Raw genomic sequence first — 25,126 nt, 5'->3', positions numbered from 1 at the left:
TCTACTTGTATGATAACGGCAAAGACGAGCTGAACTGCGTCAGCCATGACTGAAACATTAATCACCGATTTTTTTTTTTTTTTGAATGCATTTTCCTGCCCCTTTTCTCTAAATAGGATCTAGACTAAAGGACTAAAAATGTTACTTACAATTATTTATCTATTTATACAGCTGGGTCAGTTTACTGGAGCAATTTTAGGGTAAGTACTTTGCTCAAGGGGGGGTGTGGTGGCGCGGCGCAGTGGGTTGGACCACAGTCCTGCTCTCCGGTGGGTCTGGGGTTCAAGTCCTGCTGGGGGTGCCTTGTGATGGACTGGCGTCCCGTCCTGGGTGTGTCCCCTCCCCCTCCGGCCTTACGCCCTGTGTTACCGGGTAGGCTCTGGTTCCCTGCGACCCTGTATGGGACAAGTGGTTCTGAAAATGTGTGTGTGTGTGTACTTTGCTCAAGGGCACTACAGCCACTAGCATAGTGGTTAGAGCTACTGCCTTTTCCCCTGAAGATCAGAGGTTTGATTTCCACCTCTGAGCGAGGTACTTACCCTAAAATTGTTCTAGTAGAGTTACCCAGCTGTATAAATGGGTAAGTAATTATAAGTGGGGGTGTGGTGGTGCAGTGGGTTTGGCTCGGTCCTGCTCTCTGGTGGGTCTGGGGTTTGAGTCCCACTTGGGGTGCCTTGTGATGGACTGGTGTCCCGTCCTGGGTGTGTCCCAGCCCTACACACTGTGTTGCTGGGTTAGGCTCTGGCTCGCTGCAACCCTGCTTGGGACAAGTGGCTTCAGGAAATGTGTGTGTGTGTGTGTGTGTGTGTGTGTGTGTGTGTGTAATTATATGTCAATTTGGAGAAAAGTGTCTGCTAAATGAATAAATGTAAGTGGGATTTGAACCTGTGACCTTTGGATCCAAAGCCATTAGCTCTAACTACTGTGTTGCTCAGGGTTTCTGAATTTATATCACATTCATCCAGTTAAAACACGTTACGCTGCACATGAAATTAAGTTTGAACCACTTAACCCGAATTTGTTTCTAGACTGGGTGTGAGTTTCAGGGCTAGATGTGCGGGGAGCTGTAACAGACCCCCCTGAGAGACGCCCGCTCGCTCGCTCGCAGGGTTTCCGACGCTCCTGGCAAGGCACCGTGGATGTGCCACGGTTTCACGAGCGATGGATCTCACACATCTAGGATGCACCGAGAGCACGGAGAGCTGCGGGGGGTTCCGTAACGCGGCTTGCCGCACGATCCCACCCCCCCTTGTTCCACATGACCTCGGTCTGTTTCTCGCGCGACGTCGATCCACGGTACTCCGGCACTGCTTGACAGCTATGGATGTGGATGGGGACATGGCTGTTGCTTGCATGTTGGAGATTGTAGAGGGTAGCGGTGGGGACAGCAGGCGGCCTGGATCCTGGAACGGGGGCCCCCGCAGGGGACCCTGGAAACAATCGGGCCTTTGTGCGTGGGCCACGCTGGCGGAAGTCAGCTCTTGTTTCGGAGGGGGTCTCCGAAAAACACAACGGCTGCCAGTGTTTTGCATCCTGCGCAGACAGACAGGGGACAGGGAGGCAACATCAGAAAATAAATACGGAACGAGGCATGTGGAGGAAGTGCCGTCACGCTGAACGGCGAGCGGGCAAACGCACACACGTGTATGTGCATTCACACGCAACACAGAGACACAAATGACATTCGAGTACATACATTTGCATACAGATAAACATGCCCGGCCACACGCACACACACACACACACACACACACACACACACACACACACACGTTGTTCTAATGGATGTTAAGAAGGAGGAGGGAAATCGGCAGGCTGTGCAGACACATCCGTCGATAGGAGGAGCCGCACGAAGCGAGGGAGAGAGAGCGAGGGCCAGAGAGAGAGGAGAGATCGTGTGTCCCTCCCCCTCGTGCTCCACTGTATAAAAGTGACCGCAGAGATGGAGGGAACCTGCCGAGATACATCAAATAAGAAGTTAAAGGTGCACTGAGACGGCAGCGAGGGGGAGAGAGAGAGAGAGAGCGGGAGAGAGGGAGGAGGACAAGCTATGGCTGGACAAAGAGGTAAGACACCAGCCAGATGCAGGTTTTCACACACTTATACTCTGGGGTTTGCAGAAGGGGAGAGAGGAGGGATCACCCACCTACCCCCCCCATCACACACGTGATCTGCTGTCTCGGTTCACTGAGGATCTGCAGCCCACCGGGTGTGAGCAGAACGGTGTGTAGGAAGGGGACACAAGCATCCGGTTGTGACCTGGCCAAAAGGGGACAGGTAACAGTGCAGGGTGTCAGAGGGGTCAGCGGTCAGCTGTGTTTGCGCCGGTGGGGGTTGGTACCTTGTTTCCTGCCTCCAGCCAGTGGTGTGTGGTCACCGCAGCACTGTGATGGGGAAAAAGTGTGTGTCAGGGTGTACAATCTGCAGCTGTCATCTGGCCCCATGTAATCTAGATGTAAACCATCTCATTTTTCTTCTCCTTCTTCTTATTATTATTAATACTAACCTCATAATAAAAATAATAATAATAATTTGAGGTTCGTACACTAAGATTTTTAAAGTGATTTATCCATTGATACAGCAGGGTCATTTTTGTCACTTAAAGGTACACGCTCCGATCAAAGGCAATTGCGAGAGGTGCAATTCAAACCCGGGTCTTTGCACGGCAATGACTTTATCCACTGCAGCGCCTGGTTGTTGCAGCAACGCCCCAGCAAAGGTTGTCGGGTCCCGTACGGAATCCCGCGGAACGCGATGTGCTTCAGAGCCCAGGGAACGGAGCGTGTCGGACAAGCGGCCGTTACGTTTCCATGGTAACATTGTGACATTTATCCATTTCGCCAATACTTTTGTGCAAAGCAGCTTGCAACAATTCAACAGCCTACAATTCTTTACTCATTCGTGCACCTGGAAAACGTGGCAGGTTGCTCATTGCTCAGTGGTCCTAAAGTAGGAGGTAAAATGTGATCCTCTGACCTAAATCTGACATTTGTTCGCTTAGCAGACGCTTTTCTCCAAAGCGACTTAAAATGCTTATGTTACAATTATTTATCCCTTTATACAGCTGGGTAATTTTACTGGAGCAATTCAGGGTAAATACTTTGCTCAAGGGGACTACAGCCGGAAATGGAGACCGAACCTGCGACTTCTGGATCCAAAGGCGGTAGCTCTAATTACCGCGCTATTGTATTAAACGTGGTTACGTTTTAGCGTGCGTATCGGTTCTGCCCTCATGATACTCCGGTTTCTTGTAGAACCGCAAACGGCTCCGTTACGTCACCACCGCGAGACCCGGGTTACATCTCCTTTTCCGGAAACAGCAGCCAGCGGGACTTAATTTAGCGTGTCCTTCCTTAATGAGCGGTGAGGTCGATGGAGCCACACAATTTAGATTTGAACTCTGAAACGGCAACATCAAGATAGTGTTTGTTGTGTCCATGGCTGCTTTTGTATTTAGGGCCAGCGAAGCACGAAGGACTGGCCCTCGATTAATGGGCGGTAACATGAGTGGGTGCTCTACCTGTAACCCCCCCCCCCCCCCCCCCCATTAATACGTCCTCAGTAGCGAGAAATACCATACTGCAGCCAGGCTGAATTTTCACGGCTTTCGGCGAGTGGAAAATCAGATATTGTGAAACACGGTAAGAGCATGACTACAGAGGTGGCTGTACAGCATGTGGTGTAAATACCATTAAGTTTTGCACTTTTTTACAGCGTTCCGCATTTTCGGCTGTTCGCCCCGAGTCTGCCAAGGCACGAAGTAGATTGCAGGCGTTCTGTCGCATCAGATATGCAGAAAAACGAGACCCGGGTGGGATCCAGGTGCGGTTTAAGGAACGCGCGGAGAGATTCGGAAACCCGGGGCCGAGCCTGAGCCCTTGGTAGAGGAAACTAGAGGGATCTGCGATAAGGGAGCCTTGGTTCTCTACATTGTGGCGCAATTAATCTTTTCTGTCACGTTCAGGAAGTATCTCTTTCACACACACACACCATGGTACGACATTGTGCAGGGTTTCGGTGGTTTCCGAGCGGTACCGTTCTCTTTCTTTGCTGACACGCACCTCGTCTCCGCTCCGCACTCGCGGATGGATGATGGATTTCGATGGCGATTTCCACAAAAAGCGTGGCGCAGCATCGAACCCGGAGTTACGCGGTCGACGCTACGGTCCGGAAACATGTGGACGGGGCTTCTCTCGATCTTAGTAGACGGCTCACTTCCCCTTGCCGACTCGGCGGGTTTCGTGGGGATGTTCCTGCACTTTGAGGAACTCCACGTGGCACAAGAGAAGTCTTGAAAACATACTGGTGGCAAAAACTGCAAAATCACCAACGCGTTTCAAAGCGTTTCCAATATGTTGTGAGGAGTAAGAAAAAATATAACAATCATCTCCAAAAAGTGCTGAAAAATCCCAAAAAAATTTACTTTTTTTTTTTAAATTTTAAGATCTATTTCCAAACACTGAATGTGAGGGAGGATCTTTTAGCCACAAAGACAGCGTGACTGAGCAGATTTCAATGCACAACAAACAAGCTCAACAGGAAGCCTTTTGTAACACAGCTTGAGCAGTTCACAACAACACCCCAGACGCCAGCAGGTGGCATAACGACTGAGGAACGTAAAGCGAAAAAGTGTAAAAGCCAGGAGGTGTCAAATTATTGGTCCCGAATTCCTTAAGCAAATTATCTACAAATATATATGGGCGCGAAATATTTGACTTTTTCAATGAAAGTGGCTGAAGGCATTTCCAGTGCAGTGGAACGATCTCCCTCTGTCACTCGCAGCTGCTGAATCCCACTCAATATTCAAGAAGGATCGAAACATATTTCTTTCAGGTTCACTTTTCTCTGGATCTCCTACCCGCTCTATAAATTCACCGCACATCATTTTCCACAATTGCTTTTCTATTTCCTACCGATTCGACCTACCGGGCAGCACAGCGAGTAGCACTGCTGTCTCGCAGCACCTGGGTAGCGCGAGAGGACGTGGGTTTGATCCCTGCTCAGTCTGTGTGGAATCTGCATCGTCTTCCTGTGTCTGTGTGGGTTTCCTCCGGGTGCTCTGGTTTCCTCCCACAGTCCAAAGACATGCTGTTCAGCTTCACTCGTAGTGTGTGTGTTCCACTGATGTATGGATGAGTGACCCAGTATAAGTAGTGTATCTAGCAGTGTAGGCCAATAAGGTGTGTGGGCTGGTAACACTACATAGAGTTTGTTGGAAGTCACTTCGGACAAAAGCATCTGCTAAATAAATAAATGTAATTGCGGCTACCAGTGTATGCTGGTTTAAACGGAGAAGTCAGACAAAGTGACTGTACGGTGAGAGTCGTGCGTCTGCACCTGTATCTTGCCATGTGTTGGTGATTTGCGCTCCGGTTTTGCCGAGTTGTATGTCACTTTGCGGAAAAGTGTCTGCTAAATGAATAGATGTGCTGTATATGTAACTGTAATTTGCGGTAATCTTCGTCCACGATGACGCGGGAATACCACGTCTTAACTGGGGTCAAATCACAAGCAGCACGACTGAGGGACGAGTAATGACCGAGTTCCAGGAATGAGCGAGCACCCTTTGCGTTGTAATTTCTCTGTTTCGTCACTCCTTTTCCAAAGAGTTTTACAAGCGTGGGTATAAGCTGGACGTTTTATTCAAGGACTTCAGCTCAACTCCTTCCCTCCAGGGTACAACTGCAGGATCCCGTCTGGGATTTTACCCGGCAGCCTCCGGGACAGAAGCGTGTGGCATCACCTGACTTGCTGCCTGTTATATGACATGTGAAAAGTGGTAGAGTCTTCCCACGAGAAGGGGACTGTGACGCATCTGGGGTACCATCGGTGACAGATAACGTGACTTGTGCCGTCGACGGCTGGTCGGATACTTCTCAAAAGCTCCTACGCTTCCCGTGCGTTTACTCGCCGGATCAGGTGATCGCAGCTGTCCGTTCGGCGCGCGGACAGGAAGCGCTTACGTTAACGGATGTGCGCTCGAACCTTCAGAATCCCTGTACAGGATGGCCTGTGCGGTGACCTCGTGTGTGGTTCATATGTACCGAGAGCAGAACGGGGCTGTTCCCGAAGGCTCGGTCAAGAAAGAGTCAATAGCATGATGTCATCGCATGCGGTTTGCCACAGGAATGAGGAAAATGTGCACGATCACGTTTTCGTCGAAGTCGAACAAACTGCCGGTGAGTCGGGGCCTGATTTTTGAAGGGCTTGAGGAAGCACTTTTAAATAAGACACGGAATGATGACCTTTCAAGGCCCCCGCTGCTCAGTCGCAACAGGCAAAGAAGCGCAGAGAAGGCGAGAGAAAAGTGATGCTGCACCCCAGTCAGACAGCACCACTTTACTCATCGCTCTCCCGCTAATGGAGCCTGGGATTGTGCGCGATGGGGCGTGGAGGCGGTAACCTGAAATGCCACGCTCCGAGATACCCTCGGGGTTGTTCGGTTCAACAGAACAGCACCGTTTTCAGCAAATGTCAGAAAGTGTCAAACTCACAGCAGTCAGTGCAACACAAAGATCCATCTCTGCTAAGGGCGAAGAAGGTTGAATTCTGCAGACGGGGTGCTTGATGAGGGTAAACCGTCCTGGCTGTCACCGTTCCTTGGTTGAGATGCGATCTCCGACTTCTGAGAAACAGACCTCGAGCAGCACAGCGTGGTATGAAATTTCACAAGACAGGTGGCTTCACAGGCACCTTCTGCACCCTCAGTTGGGTGCAGCTTGACCTAGATGAGTCAAAAGGTGTCTTGGCCAGTGCTATCGTCGGGAACCCGTTTGTGTGGTCTGTTAAAATAAACTGATCTTCTCACCCACAGGTTCTAACACTCTTCCTGAACCTTGAATGTAGCTGATTATTTACACTATTATGAGTATTGAAAGAAAACATTTGTTTGGCCTTGATTGCAGAGGTATTATCTCCATCCTATGGGGATAGTGAATGGGCTGAAGAGCATGAGACAGTAGAGTGGTCACACAAGAGTCAGTAACACCAGACAAAGGAGCTGGCTTTATTATATTTGTTAATTCAGCTGACGCTTGGTTCCAAAGCAGCTTGCAGTTATTTACCCATTTATACAGCTGGCTAATTTACACACACATATTGTCTGAAACCGCTTGTCCCAAGGTGGGTCGCGGCAAACTGGAACCTAACCCGGCAACACAGGGCGCAAGGCTGGAGGGGGAGGGTCACACCCAGGAGGGGACGCCAGTCCATTGCAGGGCACCCCAAGCGGGACTCAAACCCCAGACCCACCGGAGAGCAGGACTTGGTCGAACGCGCTGCACCATCACGTCCTCCTGGGTAATTTGCTGCAGCATTTTTAGGGTATGTACCTTGCTCAAGGGTACTAATGGGATTCAATCCGGCCACCTTTTGGTCCGAAGGCAGCAGCTCCAACCACTAGACCAGCAGCAGTATCCACGCCTCTCTCAAAAGTACGGAATTGGAGGAGTCTGAACAGCAAGGAAAGAGTCTAGGAAAAGGGTGAAAGGAGGGTGGTGTCTAGAATCAGGAAGGATGGGGCGTGGGACCATGTGCCAAAGAATGGCGGAATCTGGAGGGCAGAGAACAAGGTGCAGAGCTACCATGAATCCTCCCATTCTCCCTCCACACCTGGCTCCCTGCTCCCAGAATCCTGACCTGAACCTCCCTGAGGTGAGTTCCTGCACGAGAACATCCCCATCAGCCACCCTGGTCCAACCCTCTCCGCTGGAGCTCTTCCACACCGCAACAGAGCGACGCCTTACTCGGCCACCCTGTTGCGCACCATGTTGATCTTGTAGGCTTCGTTTTCTTGGCCCGTGCTCGTGATGAACGGGTTATTAGTGAGCCCACGGCTCTGGAGGAGGGGTGCCTCTGCGGGGGAATCTCAGCCCTCTTGGATTCCTGAGAGGAGAAGCACTTTGGGCCTCCGGGGCACCACATATTTCTTCCGCAGATGCTTGCTGTCAAAAGTCACTCCCTCAGCTCGCTTTTTTACGGTAAATTTAAACAACCCTTGAGTTTTGCCTTGAATACACAGCAATACAGCTACATGTCCGTGTCCTTGTTAGCGGACAGAGCGGTATTTATTGGGGTTAAGAACCTTTCTCAGCTTCGACTTGGATCACGGTACAGATGACATCACCGAGACCTTGGTCATCGGCACCGGGGTAGGATGGGAGCTCTGCCGTAGAACCGTTCGGCTGATGCAGCTTCGTCATCCCGGTGAAAGGAGGTCTGGCCACTCGCTAATAGTAATTTAGTGTGCTGACCCCGGTTTTAACTGAAGCGTGAAAAATTACAGCCATGTTTGATTACGCAAAGCTTTCAAAGTGCTTACACGGTACTCATGAATGTTATTACTCACTGCACAAAGACAGTGCTGCACACTGGCAATGTATTGCGGCAGTCTGACGGAATCCGGCTGTGGAACCGAGCGAAACTGCAGGACATCCAAAAATATTAGTCATAATTTGAAAGAAAAATGTAAAAAAAAAAAAAAAAAAAAAATTAAAAATAATTTAATAGCTATAGGAGTGACAGCTTTACTTAGGATTTACATTTACATTTATTCATTTAGCAGACGCTTTTGTCCAAAATGACGTACATCTCAGCAAAAGTACAGTTTATGCATTACATTAAGAGGAGGAGACTTAACTGCAGACTGAAAGTCTCAAGCAAACCTAGTTTGTTCCCTCCCACTTGCTACACCGAGGTTCATCGTTCAAGTAGGTGCATAAGACACAGATAGACAAATACCGATACCCTCCCACCAATTTTTTTTTTTTAATATTATAAGATGCAATGCCAGAGTAGTGGCTGAATAAAGGTTATGTCTGCGGATGCTTCTGGAGTTATGATGCGTGAACAGTTACATCATAGATGATCTGAAGAAATCGTGGGCACAGTGGATCTGGAAAAGGTGGGTTTTGAGACCCTTCTTGAAAACAGACAGAGTTTCCGCAGTTCTTAGTGACAGGGGAAGGTCATTCCGCCACAACGGACCGAGAACCTCCGAGCTTTGCCTTGGATTTTTTACGCAAGAACCATGGGAACGTGGATCTCTGGATGGGACTTTTCAAAACCACGTTTCCGTCATCTCCCTTAACCAAGTCCCGCGTTTACATTTGCAATTGCGCAGCTTGCAGCCGCTTTTCTCCAAGTGACGTACGACTCAGAGTAAACAAGCGTATCAAGAACGGATGAAAAGCTTCAGACGTGGACGGAGGATTATCGAAGCACAACTCGTTCGTCTGGTACCCTGTTGCCGGTTCACATCCCTCCCAAGTAGTTGCCTATAAGAATGACATTCAAACAGCAAATACGTGGATGATCATAGCAGATGGTGTTGGACTCATATATGGAGCTGTCAGGAGATCAGGTTCCGAAAAAGAAGGGTTTAAAGCCCTCTTGACCTTTGAAGGACAGAGGGAACGCCTTCCACCACGTCCGGCCAAGACACAATAATCTCCCGTGGCTGCACAATGGTTGTCGAACCTTTCTTCAACTCGTAGTTACAGGAAGTTACAGGAGCTGCAGTGAAGGGGAGAAGCGCCGGGCTTCTGTAGTCAGATTAATAGAAACAGGGCTGTTCCTTTCCTGTAATTATGGGCTTAATCTGCTTCTAATGTTTTCATACTGATAAGTTTCCCGGAACGCGCTGACTGGCTTTTGCGTATTTTCATTTCAAACAGGAGTGTTTCAAGTGGAAAACATGCATAGACCTTCAGATTATGGTACTGTGACCTCATACGTCATCTGCGGATGGCGTTCACATGCTTCGCGCGTTCGAAAAATGTGGTGGGAAAAATACGAGAACAAGCAGTTATCGGTCCGCATGTTTCCATCTCTAACCCAAACATCTCACACGCACGATGACACACTGTGACCACAGGCCGCCTCCCAGACCGGGTGCCATTGTTGTCACGTACCGGTTGCCGGTTTCTCACCAGTCAAACAAGTCCTTGGTGTGACATCCTGGGTGAGTAAACTTTTGGGCACAATGAGATTAATCGGTTATTGTTCTTTCTGAAAGCCCACATTGTGCTCTTTGTGTGCACCGTTTAGGCGGCGTGGATCTCAGCCCTGCGGTCAGGCGTTTTGTCACCGGTGTTTTTGAGCACCCCAAGGCTGTAGCCCGTGACGGAGCGGATGAGCGATGTGACGAAAAGCCAGGGACCTGTCGTGACCTGCGGTCGCGTATGCCGAGCGTCAGCGTGTCGGGACCGCTGAGGCTCATCGCTCGTTTGTTTACGCGCTCGCTTTCCGGGGCGCCCCTTTCGAGGAATCACGTGACGCACAAATGCGGTGAGCGGAGGGGCCGCGGGAGTCGACGCGCCCTGGTTACGGAAACCTCTTGGCACTGTTCAGGTGTGCAGAGCTAGGTGAGATCATCATCCTGCTAAAGCTAAAGAGCAGGTCAGTGCAGATCCCCACAGCCAGAGGACCTGGGAGCTCAGCTGGGCTGGATCAAGGGAGATGGGCGGGAGCACCTTTCGGCGTAGAGCCCGTAGATCTCAGCCTGTCGTCACAACTTGCCCTTCTCACAGGGATGCCTCTCTTCCCCGAGAATCCAGAGGGATCAAATTAAAGAGCAGAGCGAGTGGCAGGACAGCCTGAAGATGCACCTTGTTGCACCAGGTGGGTGTGCCTGTTTGGGGTGACAGATCCTCGCCTCCATCCTTGTTGGACTCGGTGTCGCTTGACTTTTTACCACCTTTCTGTGTATTCTCCTGCCAGGTGCTCTTATTTAGGGTCATTTAATTTAAGGCATGATGGACCTAAACATGTTCAAATACCATCAGCTGGTGTTGCTATGAGCCTATTGCAGCGAGCGCTGCGGGATCGACGTACGGACTGATCGGTTCCTACCCATCATCGCTCTGCCACGGTTCTTTCACTGGCGAGTCAGAACCGGGAACAGCAAAGAGCCGCAGCTGTAATTCCATTCCTGTTCTTTCTGTGCCACCAGCGGATTAGGAAAGTGTGAGCGCTGATAAGTCAGAGAGGTCTTGTCTCCAGGTAGGCTGCAGATGACGTAGCGGTTGACGACGTGGGCTGTTAACTTGTTCAAATACACAAACATCTGTGCTGCGGCTTCTTTCAGCGATGTGCTTGGCCAAGGCGTTTGCAGCAAAAGCATTGTTATGCAGAAATTGCCAATTGCTTTGGCCAAATTTCCGATCCAGCATCTGAGAGACGTGCACAAGTCAATTTGATGGAATTACCCGATGTTTAACCTCCTCGCTAGCTGCTAAGTGCGTCTTTGCCGAGGTCGCAGCGACGCGAGTCCAGCCAGAATACTTGGCTTGCAAATCAACGTAAACTTGCGTGGATGCAATGTGGTGGATTGCGGTGGACTGTGGTAGACTGCAGTAAACCATGGGTAGCCTGTGGTAGAGTTAATTGAGTCCAGTCCAAGAATCAAAGAGGAAGAGGAAGTGAAATAATCAGTCACAGTGGCAAGGGTGTGCTAGGCTGGGGCTGTTTTCAACATTTCCCCAGTAACCGTGTAAACAGTCTGATGGAAAGTCGAAGGAATTCGTCTGAGGAAACTCTTTGATCTGGCTGCAGCTCGAGGCCGGGGACAGATCTGTTACCGTGGAGCGAGCAGTGAGGTGCTTTCCTAAATGGGACGTTGGCACAAGAGACCACAGCTTTGTTTACCCCGAGGATGTCATCCTTATCAGAGGGGTAGGACGTGTCTTTGGCTCGGACGTCCGTATTCCAAACTTAGTCTTGTGCCGGTTGAATGAGCTTCGTTCGATACTACGGAAGACGTGAAAGACAAAACGTAATGCGCCGAACTGCTTAATAATCGGTAGGGGTGTGGTGGTGCAGCAGGTTTGGCCTGTGCTTGCTCTCTGCTCTCTGGTGGGTCTGGGGTTCGTGTCCCACTTGGGATGCCTTGCGATGGACTGGCGTCCCGTCCTGGGTGTGTCCCCTCCCCCTCCAGCCTTGCGCCCCGGGTTGCCGGGTTAGGCTCCGGCTCGCCGCGACCCCCCATGGAGCAAGTGGTTTCAGTCAGTGTGTGTGTGCTTAATAATCCATCTCCTGGCACTTCAACTCGAAACCTTCTGGGTGCTTAGCAACTTGATGCTCCACATAAACAGCTAGATGTACTGCGGAGCATGCTGGGAAGAAGAGTGGGAGTTCTGTCTCCTCCTCATCGCCTGCATCCCATTTCCCAGCCATCTAGGGATGGAGGAACCTACACATGGCACGACGAGGTTCTTCTAACCTCTCCGTAATATAACCTTTGGAGAATCCATACCTTTAACCGTGGATGCGAGAGCCGTGAAAATGGCGCAGTATTACCGTTACCCATAGTCCTCCTTTGGAGACAGTGACCGCTGACAAGCTGAGATATGAGGTGGATCCAGTGTACTTCTTCACCACCACACCAGCTCCCTTAATCTTGCCTCATCTGGGGCAAAGAGGCACGAGGGTGTCACTTCTCTTGCGAGTAAGAGGAAGTACTCCAGCCATGAAACTGGGGGCTCCTCCAAACCTCCTCTTTCTCTATGAGGAGCGCCAAGTGAGATCTCCTGGCTCAAACTGGCCCTTCTCCCCTCTACTCTTTCACATTGTCTTGTGTGTTCAGAAGTCATGCTAGAAAGGAATCCTGGACACGCACCTTCTCACAAAACCACGGACAATCTATTTCGCTAGTGTGTGCGCAATCATGGGCTTTCCAGCCGATTGGCCGTGGACGTCCCCTCCGTAGTGGCTCGTCTTCATTGTGATGTGTCCTCTGGTGCCAAACAACATTTAACCAAGTGCTACACGTCTCCCGAAGTGCTGCACCATCAGCCACTTGAGTAAAATGGCACCCAGTAATGCAACTAATGTGTTGTCAGAGGGATAAATCAGCACTTCTCACTCGGAGCAGAATTCCATGCAACGTTCCGTGAAGGCTGGACTTGTAGAATGCAAGTTGCAGTAAATGGAGACGGTGTCTCCTACTGGCTGCATTGCCATCCAGCCGTGCAATCTGTCTTCTGTGAAAGGGGAGTGTACACACACACACACACATTTTCAGAACCGCTTGTCCCAGACGGGGTCACGGGGAACTGGAGCCAACCCGGTAACATAGGGCGTAAGGCCAGAGGGAGAGGGGACACACCCAGGAAAGGACACCAGTCCATCACAAGGCACCCCCAGTGGGACTAGAACCGCAGACCCATCAGAGAGCAGGACCCGGCCAAGCCCGCTGCACCACCACGCTCCCCCGAAAGGGGAGTAATAAATCCCTAAAAATTTTGTTGCTCAGACAGCTGTGAACTTTGAGGAATGCCAACTATGTCCACCATTCTTCCTGGGCTTCTCTACATGTCATCCCATTCATACTGTGCACTTGACCCTCTGTATGGACAGCGCGTTTGCCCCGAGAAGAGGAACGAGAAAAAGTTATTTCGGAGAACACCACCAAACAAAATCTGCAATCCTCTTCTGTTTCTTCACGATCGAGTTTCTGGTTCCCACTTCCCAACTTGGGCATCATCTTTCGAAGGAACTTCCGCTGCCCTTGCATTGTGAACCCTTCAGGACTGGCAAAGCGCACTGTTTGTATTCTTTTTACCATCTACGGAGTACAAGGCTTTTCAGAAGGACCTATGTTCACTGGGGGATTGTGGGTAGCGACCACAAAATGGTGAACTCCTTCCTAACAGCACAGCACATAAAACTCTGTTGGCGCCCTTGTCATGCCTATCCGTCCATCTACCTGCCACCCATCTTCACAAACTGCTTCTTCTGCAGAGATTCCTGGAAATTCAGGGCACAATGTGCGGTGCATGGGTGCACCCTGGACAGGACGCCAGTCCATCACAGCGCCCTTGTTTTCTCCATCCTTTTATTTCTCAGTGTATATTTGCAAGTGGAAATTTTTCGGTTCCGCTGCTTGCCATACTTTCTGTCTGCGGGAACATGGTATGCATTTGCAGTAACTCCACTGGAGGCAGGAGGATCTTCCCTGAGTCCTTCTCATTAAAGTGCCAATCAAGGAGCACCAAATATGGCAAATCCATGCCAGCCATGCCTCTGCTTCCTTCTTCCTCTACCTTTTTCTCTTTCTGTCCCCCAGCTCTCCTAACAAACAGTCAATCAGTGTGAGACATGCCTCCCGGCAGCTCCCACACGACTGGCTGAAGAAGCGCCAGGGAGTGGGCTCTCTTTGCGTGGGCGTGGCTATTAGGGAGCTGCTACCGTGGTATGTTTTCAGGGTAACCAGAGGTGATCCCGAGTACCTGCCTCTACAAGCGTGGCTGCGGGAATCCCCATATCGCCCCGGGCTCCTGGAGACGCCCATGTGCCAAGGCTTCAAGGGAATAACACATAATGATATGTAATAGAACACCAAACATCCAGCAGCTTAATTTTGCCAAATGTGACGCATGCAAGCTATCTTCAAGCTAAGCTGAATCGAATAATCGGTTAAGAAGGCAATAAATCCACATGTTGGAGACACACTACTTGAGGCACAAGCGTGAGACACGAGAGGTTAACAAGGTCAGATTTTGGACCTGATCATGTGTGGACTGGAGGCTGAAGGACCCATGAGAGTCAGAACTGGACTAAGTACGCTGCTGGCCCAGCCCAGGCACGGAAATAAGAGAGGAAATACAATAGGCATGACTTGGCACCGAGCTGCCTGGATTTACTGCAGTAGCAGAAAGCAGGGCAGCGATGGCCTCCTCTGGCTCAGAATACCACGTTCACCTTGACCAGCCCAGCAGAAACAGTGGATGACCGTGCTGTGAGAAGCTGAACAGCAAAGATTGCATAAGTCAGCGACCCTGAAACAGGGGTGGTACCAAAAAGCATAAGTATTATCACCTCGTTGCTTTCTATTACATCTAGTTGCAGAACAATTATCAGATCCAGAAGAGCTTTAAGAGATGGTGCCAAATAGAAAATTGTCTGAACTGCTTGTCCCACACAGGGTCGCAGGGGAGCCAGAGCCTAACCCGGCAACACAGCGCGTAGGGCTGGAGGGGGAGGGGACACACCCAGGACGGGACGCCAGTCCATCGCAAGGCACCCGAAGCGGGACTTGAACCCCAGACCCACTGGAGAGCAGGACCAGGTCCAACCCACTGCGCCACCGCACCCCCCCAAGTAGAAAATTATTTGCCGCTTTAACACGCAGGGGGAATAACTGAATAGGAAGCAGAGACACACTGGATTTATTATTTTATTGAAGACCAGCTCTGACTTTGCAGCATGTCCAACCGGACTGTGCAGTCTAAGGTAAACCCTGCCGGCCTCGGCACTCTCCTCCCTTCAGCTGGGGGCGTGCACATGTGGACGGGGCCTCTTTCAGCCTGTGCTGATCGCTATGCAGCTCATGCTGCATTTGCCGGGGGGGCTGGGATTCCGAGCTGAGAAGCAGCGTGGAGCTCCGAGGAGAACGAATGGGGCTTCCTGCAGGTCACCCCTTTGCTTCTTGAAGGAGAGGCTGATGTAGGAGATAGTGGGGAAGGAAAACGCTAGGGTGGAATTCTCCAGCAACATGTCCAGTGAAGAACACCTACAGATTCTTGGAGGGTTGGCGTTCTGAGTGCCCCAGGGGGTCTGACCCGTGTGACGGAGCTGCGTTTCCATGCCAACTCCACCTCAGGGGAAGTACTGAGAGAGCACTTCTGCACTGTTATGCAAGTGAAAGGGTGAGTTCTTGTATCAAGCAACAATAGATTCAGAGTTTTCTGACTCCCCCCCCCCACTTCTCAGAGATTATCAGGGCTGGGGAGATACGAGTGGGAGGTATTAAACAGAAGGTAAGCCTTGCTTCTCAGTGTTTATGTTTATAGCTAATTGCACAATGGCTCTTCCTGAAGTTCACCAGTTCAGGATGTCATTAGACTGTTGTACTCTTGTGTTCCTGGGGTTACCATGGCAATCCACCACGCCATATTCTGCTACGTTTCCTTCGTGACTCCAGCTGTGCACTTACCAGTTTGTTGCCGTGCAATGTAACTCTGAAAAGTGGTTTTCTATTTTTTTGACTCTTTTTTTCGGGGTTCCTCAGGGTACAGTTCTCGGAACAATTTGTCACAGCAAGAATGAGTGATCTTTGGCTGCTTAGGGTTGTCTAAACCGCATGTGGATGGGCCTGGGATCCTTTGAGTTTGCTTCCAGGGTGCCCCCCACCCCCCTCCGTGCTTCAATTCAGTTCAGAATTACCTGTAATTGAGTGTTAATTGAGGGGGCGTGGTGGCGCAGTGGGTTGGACCGAGTCCTGCTCTCTGGTGGGTCTGGGGTTCGAGTCCTGCTTGGGGTGCCTTGCGGCGGACTGGCGTCCCGTCCTGGGTGTCCCCCCCGGCCTTACGCCCTGTGTTGCCAGGTAGGCTCCGGTTCCCCGCGACCCCGTCTGGGACGAGCGGTTCAGAAAATGTGTGTGTGTGTGAGTGTTAATTGAACTGAGCAGGTACTTCATATCGGGTCCTAACAAACACCTTATAGGATCGATCTATAAAGATCTCCACTTTAAGCCGGGGGGGGGGAAGGGTCCCAGTTTTTCTTCAAATGCATTTCATAGGTCCACCTAAACCCTTGTTTGTTAATTTATTCAATATTCGTTAGAAATTTACATTTTTTAATTTAGCAAATACTTTTCTCCAATGCAGCTTACAATTATTTACCCACTTATACAGCTGGGTAACTTTGCTTTAGCAATTCTGAGTTAAGTACTGTGCTCAAGGGTTCTACTACTAGAGATGGGGTGCAAACCTGCAACCTTCAGGTTCAGAGGCAGCAGCTCTAACCACCATGCTTTCAGTATAACACAAATAATAGCAATGCAAGTAGCAGTTTATGGTATGATGGTAACAAATGTTGCAGGTTTGGGCCTCACCTCAGCTGCGTAAACTGGTAAATGACTTTAAGTTGGTTTGGGGAGAAATGTCAGGTAAATGTGTCCTTTTCTGGTTGTATTTCCTCCGTGATCACCGATACGACACAACCAGACATGAAGCTTTACAACTCACACACACACACATTTTCAGAACCGCTTGTCCCTTACGGGGTCACGGGGAACCGGAGCCTACCCGGCAACACAGGGCGTAAGGCCAGAGGGGGAAGGGGACACACCCAGGACGGGACGCCAGTCCGCCACAAGGCACCCCAAGCGGGACTTGAACCCCAGACCCACCGGAGAGCAGGACTGCGGTCCAACCCACTGCGCCACCGCACCCCCCTGCTTTACAACTCTTTTTGTGAAAGTAATTATTTACATTTTACATCTTTTTCCCACAATTATTCTTTTGTAAACTGCAAACAGTAGATATAAATGTTTACCTTGTCACAGGCACTTTTCATCTGATTACTTGATGAAGTAAGAATCTGGAATGTTCCTGTGCCTTAATACTTACCAGCATCTCATTGTTTCATAAGATGTGTCAGCTTTTCTGAACTGTAACTGTGAAATGTTAATGCTGCCATGTCCACCCAATGATAATCTCTCAGTTCTCGATGAAACCACTTCTGCTTCGGTGCCAAATGCAGGATAGATCATTTTGAAACTGTTCTCTACTGAAATAGGGGTGAGAAGATGTCTGGGCCTTAAAACATCCTTCCTCCCCCAGCCAAACTGTGCATCACATGTGTTCTGTCTGCATGTGAAATAAATATTTCACCCTCTTCCAATGGAGATGTTCCGTTGGCGTGAGATAGGGAGGAATCCCCTCTGCTGACCACTGCGTGCAGGAAGAATTAGCGGAATTAGTGTCTGGTCCCCGCTATGACACTCTGACACCCTTCCAAAACCACAGAAGAGGCCATGGGAGAGAAAATCCAACAGGCTGAAAGACACTCCATATGACCATACTCACAAGGTATGATAATGTAACCGAGACCTTAAATCATACTTTGTGACTATGGTCATATTGGGTGTCTTTCAGCCTGTTGGATGTTCTCTCCAATGATCTCTTCTGTGGTTTTGGAGGGGTGTAAGAATGTCAGAGTGGGGACCAAACAGTACGACCATAGTGAGAAAGATGATGTAACACACACACATTGAATGAAACTGCTTGTCCCATGTGGGGTCAGGGGGAGCCAGAGCCTAACCTGGCAACACAGGGTGTAAGGCTGGAAGGGGAGAGGACACACCCAGGATGGGACGCCAGTCCATCACAAGGCACCCCAAGCAGAACTTGAACCACAGACCCACCGGAGAGCAGGACCTGGTCAAACCCACTGCGCCACCGTGCCACCGCATCCCCATTATACTGATTTAACCCAGACCTTAAATCATCATACTTTGTGATTATGGTCATGTTGAGTCTTTTTCAGCCTGTTGGATTTAAAAGCATTTTATTGCCGTTAAAATAGCCCACAGCTGCTAAATGTTCTTATCATCTAAGGATATGGGTCCACTTTTAGTTTCTCATATGTAGAGATTAGCTTTGATCTTGCCAGCTGTGTCATTTGGTTTATGCCAATTTGCAGCCGACTTGCTGTGCGCCTCATGCCGTCTTCGTGGTCCAACAGCGCTGGAATGGTGGGGCTCTGGATGGTTCCTGGAAGTTTGGTGGAAGCCATCTGACTGAACAGACCCCCTTGCTGTTTCTTTAGCAGAGTTTTCCATTTATGGCTTTGCGAGCTAAGCAACCCGGCGCTCCGTGGTGTCTGCAGCGCTGTGGGACATCTCCTCGAGCCACAAATTTAAATGCTTGTTTAAATAAGTGGGTATGTGTGAACGTCAAGGGTAAATAGCTGCCCATTTCTCCGGAAGCGGGACTGCATTTCAGGGCCCTTTCGTGTGGCTCTTCAATTTATATATATATTTTTTTGGATTTATTTTTATTGAGAACTCAGCAGAATGAAGCAGAGCGCTGCACAATAGAAAAAAGCCTGAAGTGATGAAATATGTCTGGCAAATTGGGCAGCTGGCAGTTGAGGAGAGGAAAACAAAAAACTCCCAGAACTTTAGCACTCAGTTGAGCAGAGTATGAAACTGATGTGGTGTCTGCTGGGATAGTTCATTTACATTTGTTTAGCAGACACGTTTCTCTAAAGCAACTTCCAATGAACTCTAAGTAGTGTTATGAGCCCACACACCTTATTCACCGTGGTGACTTACACTGCTAGATACACTACTTACACTGGGTTGCTCATCCATATATCAGTAGAACACACACACACACACACACACACACACACACTCTCTCTCTCTCTGTCACTCACACACTATGGGGGAACCTGAACACCATGTCTTTGGAGTGTGGGAGGAAACCAGAGCACCCAGAGGAAACCCACACAGACATGGGGATAACATGCAAACTCCACACAGACTGAGCAGGGAATCGAACCCACGTCCTCTCGTACCACCCAGGTGTTGCGAGACAGCAGCGCTACTCGCTGGGCCACCATGCTGCCCCCACCTCCCTCAGTCCTCCCAATATAGAATGGTGCTTGGGTTTGGATTTCACAGTGGCTTCACAGTATTTCTCTTCCTCTTTTCCCCATTTCTGCTGAGCTCAGAGATGAGAGAGAAGAACACGTGGCACAGACCTTTGATCATCTGCATCGCTGTCTTCTTTGTGATGGCCATTGTGGGCTTGTTGATCACAGGCGTGGTGCAGAACAAGGCCATAAAGCAGAAATATAAGGTATGTTACAGGTGGTTCCAGGAACATGAGGAAAGGCAACATTGTTACTCTGGTTTACAGTGTTTTACACCAGTAAAATAACCATTTGTTTTCAAAGTGTTCCTAAGAACAATATTAGTCACTTTAGGTTAACAGCACCCCTCAGCTGCTGACCACTGTCTATCCCCCCACCCTGCCCCGCTCCATCCTGCCCCCACCTGCAGTACGGCATCGTCCTGGATGCCGGCTCTTCCCACACGTCTGTGTACGTGTACCAGTGGCCCGCGGAGAAGGAGAACAACACGGGCATGGTGACGCAGAAACACGTGTGCAATGTGAAAGGTATGCAGAGCAGTTAAATTAAAAGGGCCACAAAGCATGTTTCTTCTTGTTTACACCTCTTTACCCTGTTTGTGTTTAATCGACCGATTAAACCGGTGCACCGTCAGTACGATCTGTATGTGCCGTCCTCTTCCATCGTGAGCAGCTCATCTCTCGGCCTTTAGCAGCCTCACGCCAGCGACCGCAGTGCAACTCTTTAATGGAAATTGCAAGGCTGCCCCCTGCTGCAGCTTTTCTGTTTATTAACTTAAGTGATGCTTTTCTCCAAATCAACTTATAATGTTAAGGTTCCTACAATTATCTACCAGTTCATACAGGTAGGGTAATTTTACTGTAGTAATTTGGAGTAGGTACATTTGTCAAGGGTACTGTAGGTGGAGGTGGGATTTGAACCTGTAACCTCTGGGTTCAAAGTCAGCAGCTGTAACTACTACACTGTCAGCTGCCCCCCCTTTGGGGGCTTGAAAGTTATTTATTGGCTGGTTGAAATACTCAAGGCGCCGCAGTGATTTTCTCATTCATAAATTTTCTCTAACTTTAAAGCTGGAGTTTTTAAAAAAATTGCTTTTCTTCTCATCCTTTCTCTGCATTTTTCAACTATTCCAGATATTATTATTATTATTATTATTATTATTATTATAGCACTGGCGTGACTTCTGCAGTGCTTTCAGTGAGGATCCACAGACGGGGCTCCGCACTTTATCTTCGCAAACTTTGGCTTGCTGGACGACCCCAGCCGTCTCCGGAATATTCCCGGGATTTTGAGACATGTTTTTGCAGTCTATTGTTCGGAGGAATGAACACATTTCACACACTGCAAAGCATGAAGTGCCCCTGCTGGTGGCGTACATGAGAATAACTCTTTTTCCCAGGAAGATGACCCCAGCGCCAGATGGTAAAGGCTGTTTGCTGGCAGCCACATGGTACCACCTGCACCCAGTCCATATGTGAGGTCATCTCCAGGTCATGCATTGGTGGCTCGGGGTCCTGAGGAACGGGATTGGTGCACTAGGTCTCGATATTTTTGTTCATGCTGTTTATTGGGGCACCTGTTAAAAATGAGGCCTGAACCTCTAAGGGGTTCTGAATATTCCGGAGAGAAGGACCGCGCCGCATCACTTGGTCACGGTCGAGTAGCTGCAGCGTCATGTCTTCAGCTGTTGAGTGGTTTGTTGGGGAAAGGGCAGAATGATGAACCCCGATGCTTTTCCCCCGATACGTGGCCCTCTCCCCTTCCCTCTCTCACTCTCACACACACACAGAGCTTTGCTCTCTGTTATTAATTCTTGTTCCCTTTTGCTTCGTTTGGCCAATGGACTCCGGTCCTCTCCAGGAAAAGGGATCTCCAGCTATGCCAAAAACGCCGAAAAGGCTGGTCCTTCGCTGAAGGAGTGCATGCAGGAGGCGGAGCGCTCTATCCCCACCCAGAGGCACCAGGAGACGCCTGTCTACTTGGGGGCAACAGCAGGGATGCGATTGCTAAGGTAACGCACACTGCCTTCCATCTCCTACCCAGATACTCCAGTGTCACAGCTTTAGACTACAAGGTGGCGGTGGGGTTGTTGCCCTTGACGGAGCCTGAGTACACTTGTTCACGTTTCGCTCTTGTGCCAGAAAGTATGAGTTATTAATCGTGGCCTTAGGGTGGAGGGTGGTTTTGGAAACCGTGATGGAACGGAGTCGTCGCTCTTTAAATGTAGCACTGCAGAGCCGTGCGGTTGTGAGGGATCGCAGCTGCGGTGACCGGGTTGATAAGCATCACGGTCCACCTCCTCTCCCGCAGGAAGGAGGACGATAGCGCCTCCGACAGGGTCCTTGACTCGGTGGTGCGGTTTCTCCAGGGAACCCCGTTCACCTTCCAGGGAGCGCGCATCATCACAGGCCAGGAGGAGGGCGCCTACGGGTGGATCACCGTCAACTACTTGAGCGACAACTTCCGCAAGGTAACCTGAAGGGTCTCCGTCCCCGGATGCAGGGTAATTGTTCAGGGCGGGTACGAGGGGCGGCCGGTAACACCTCAGTCGAGCGTCCTCTTTCTCCAGGCGCAGCGGACCATGGGAGCTCTGGACCTGGGCGGAGCCTCCACCCAGATCACTTTTGAGTCTGGAGATCATTCCCAGTCGCCTGACGATTTCATCCACTTCCGCCTCTACGGGAAGGAGTACAGCGTGTACACACACAGCTTCCTGTGCTATGGCAAGGACCAGGCTCTCAGGGTCCTCCTGGACCAGCAGTTACGGGCCAACCTGACGGGCACAGGCTCGCTGATCCTCCAGGACCCCTGTTTCCACCCCGGTTACAAGAAAGTTAAATTGCTGGCGGACGTCTACAACACCCCCTGCATCCGCACGGGGCCCTCCTCCAACGTGAACTTCACGCACGTGGGTACGGGCAACGGGAAGCTCTGCCAAGAGAAGGTCCGCCGCATCTTCAACTCCAGCGGGTGCTCCAGCAGGAGCTGCTCCTTCAACGGGGTCTTCCAGCCCCCGCTGCACGGCCAGTTCGAGGTGCGAACGAGGGTTCATTTACGTATTCTTAAATTGCTGATAAGGGGCTCTTTCCAAAGCCATTCTGCTTGAGGATGGAAGCGTTTTACGTGTTGAAACACGTTTGTACCTGTACACCGACCTCTATCCCGCTGTGTCACAGGCTTTCTCTGCATTCTTCTTCGTCATGAAATTCTTAAACCTGACCTCAGAGTCCCTGGAAGACAGCAAGAAGAAGCTGGTATCATACTGCTCCACACCTTGGGATGAAGTGAGCATTGACCTTGCAACCCAAGCTTTGAGCCTTTTGGGTGGAGTCACATAGTCCGTGGGGGAGGAGCTTTGTGCCTGAGGGGCGGAGTCACATGGCATGCATGGGGGCGAGCTTGAACCTCAAGGGGGGGTGGGCTTGCTTGGCATACAGCCGGCAAGAGCGCAAGAGCTTGGGCTGCGTACCTTCTAGTCTTAATACACTGATTGCAAGTGTCAGTAAAAGAGTTGATTCTGTTTCTCCAGCTGCAGAAGAACAACCACAACGTAAAGGAGAAGTACCTGCAGGAGTACTGCTTCTCCGGGACCTACATTGTGACGCTGCTAGAGGAGGGATACAGCTTCACATCGGGCTCCTGGAAAGACATCAGGTTCATCAAGAAGGTACGGGGGGCTGCGCCTCCTTTTGCTGCAGGCTAGGTGATTACGCTCATGGACATGGGGAACATACTGGCAAGCGCTGGTGTGTGCGTATGTGTGCGTACGTGTGTGAATCTGCTCCCTCTCTCTGCCCTGCTCCAGATCGGAGACAGCGATGTCGGCTGGACTCTAGGGTACATGCTCAACCTGACCAACATGATCCCGGCAGAGGCCCCGGACTCGCCGCCCCTCCCCCACGGCGGCTATGTCACCCTCATGGTCCTCCTCGCCTTGTTGGTCTGCAGCCTCGTAGTCTGCGGCTGCTGTGTCTTCAGACGGTCTAGTTCCGCTGCTCCGAAGCAGATTGTTTGAAACCATGGACTGCGGCGTCTCAAACTGGGGGGATTCATTTTTGTGGGGGGGCTTGGTTTTTTTTTTTTTAAATTTCTTTGTAATCGGAGGGTCTTCAAAACCTGGCCATGCACCCTGGACAGCGAGGATCACGTGTAGGGGTCTGTGCGGATCCAGAGGAAAGGGTGCCACTTGTCACACGGCACCCTGCGGTCCAACAGGAGGCGACTCAGCCAGCTCCGACTGGCTCTCTCCGGATCCCCAAAAACAACGGAACCGCTGTCATGCGTAATTCCCTCGAACCTCAGGAGAACATTGGATCCGATCCCTAGACGGATCGGTACAATGACACCGTGCCCTGTTCTTGCCATGTGTTGTTTTTGTTTTTCTCACAAAGGGAAGGTGAACTGAGTCAAACTGCCTTTGTTCCCGTTACGCATTAATAAGCATCTTCCATATCCGCTCTCACTGCTCTGCTTATGCAGTAGAGATGAACGGGACTAAATGTAACTACATTTTAACACCTGATCTGAGGTTACCATTTCCGGTTGTTATACATTTTCATTACGTCTTTATTTATTGTAAATGGCATTTTATTCACTTATCTTTTTCTTTGCTGCTTTCTGTCCCGGGTTAAGCGAACTTGACCAATATTTCCCCTCGGAGTACGACGGAATGTGATATTTCTTTAATAGAGTGTAGGGCAAAACCCCCTCAGGACAAATAATTAAAATTTTTTATTCTACTCATTATTTGTAGTTTATAAGTACTTCTCTGAGTTGTAAAAGACTACATTTATTATATAATGAGACTGCAATAAGGCATTATAAGTATTGTATTGCTGCATACATTAATACATCATAAATTTACAGCTCACTGTTTCACAACATGAAATTATATGTGCAATTATGAAAAAGCAATATTAAAAACACTGAATTTTAAGGTTTATTTAAATTTCACTTACTACCACCGGACGGTGTGTCCTATGCCCTTCAAAAATGAACCAACACAGAATGATTGTGATATTTTCTAGGATTCCTTCAGCATTAAATTACTTAATTTATATTTTTCTTCCAATTATAATGGTATTAAATGGCATTAAAGTGCAAAACAGGGACTTTTATAATTTTTTTAATTTAATTAATAAGGTTTTGTCCTACTTTGTGTTTCAAAAGAGAGGGTTTTGTCTGGACCCCTCTGTAATTCAGCGCCTTCCCGCAGTGTCCACAGCTTGTATCTGGTGTTCCCGAGTGGCGGTGATCAATAAGGTGGCGATCAAAGCGGCACATTTACGCTGCATTTCATCACCTGGCCTTGAAAAGGAGTTTATGGAGATGACATTTAATTTCCACTAATTTTATTTGTAATGTAACTCAATGTTAATCAAATAGTTTTACCACCTACTTTTCAAATTTATTATGCATACAATGTACCTGTAAATCAGCTGAAGGACACCTGTATTAGTCTGTGATTGACTGTGATTTCATGGTAAAGGTCACTTTGGGGTTGCAGACTGTGCTCTGCGGTGACTTTTCGAGTTACTTTGGACCCGTTGTTTCTTGTTCCTGATGTTCACGCATGTCCAGCCACAGACCCCCGCTGTTGTAGCGACGCCTCGGTGTTACAACGTTGGAGAAGCGTCACGAGGGCATTGTTTGCAATTATTATGCATTTTAATGAGGTCTTTGCTGCATATACTTCCCTTTAATGCCATCATCCTAAGATTTTTAGAATCAGATACCTACTAAA

The 25,126-nt window shown here is 49.6% G+C and overlaps 1 protein-coding gene across 6 annotated transcripts; it reads left to right on the top strand.

Moving 5' to 3' along the window:
* The first annotated feature begins 1,880 nt into the window (after positions 1–1,880).
* Positions 1,881–24,118, top strand: entpd1 (ectonucleoside triphosphate diphosphohydrolase 1). 6 transcript variants are annotated; one of them, XM_018762659.2, is made up of 9 exons: positions 1,881–2,066; positions 19,462–19,589; positions 19,793–19,910; positions 21,244–21,394; positions 21,694–21,853; positions 21,953–22,417; positions 22,560–22,667; positions 22,913–23,050; positions 23,189–24,118. In XM_018762659.2, the coding sequence occupies exons 1-9, from the start codon at positions 2,051–2,053 to the stop codon at positions 23,396–23,398; spliced, it is 1,494 nt and encodes a 497-aa protein (XP_018618175.1). In that variant the 5' UTR covers positions 1,881–2,050; the 3' UTR covers positions 23,399–24,118. The 6 variants fall into 6 exon arrangements, with proteins under 6 accessions (XP_018618175.1, XP_018618179.1, XP_018618174.1 ...); XM_018762663.2 differs by lacking the exon at positions 1,881–2,066 and adding an exon at positions 3,582–3,641; XM_018762658.2 differs by lacking the exon at positions 1,881–2,066 and adding an exon at positions 10,292–10,620.
* The last annotated feature ends 1,008 nt before the right edge of the window (positions 24,119–25,126 follow it).

The sequence above is a fragment of the Scleropages formosus genome, chromosome 3, assembly GCF_900964775.1.
Source record: "Scleropages formosus chromosome 3, fSclFor1.1, whole genome shotgun sequence".
NCBI lineage: Eukaryota > Metazoa > Chordata > Actinopteri > Osteoglossiformes > Osteoglossidae > Scleropages > Scleropages formosus.
Note: the sequence above shows the minus strand (reverse complement) of the source record. Positions and strands in the feature narration are given on the sequence as shown.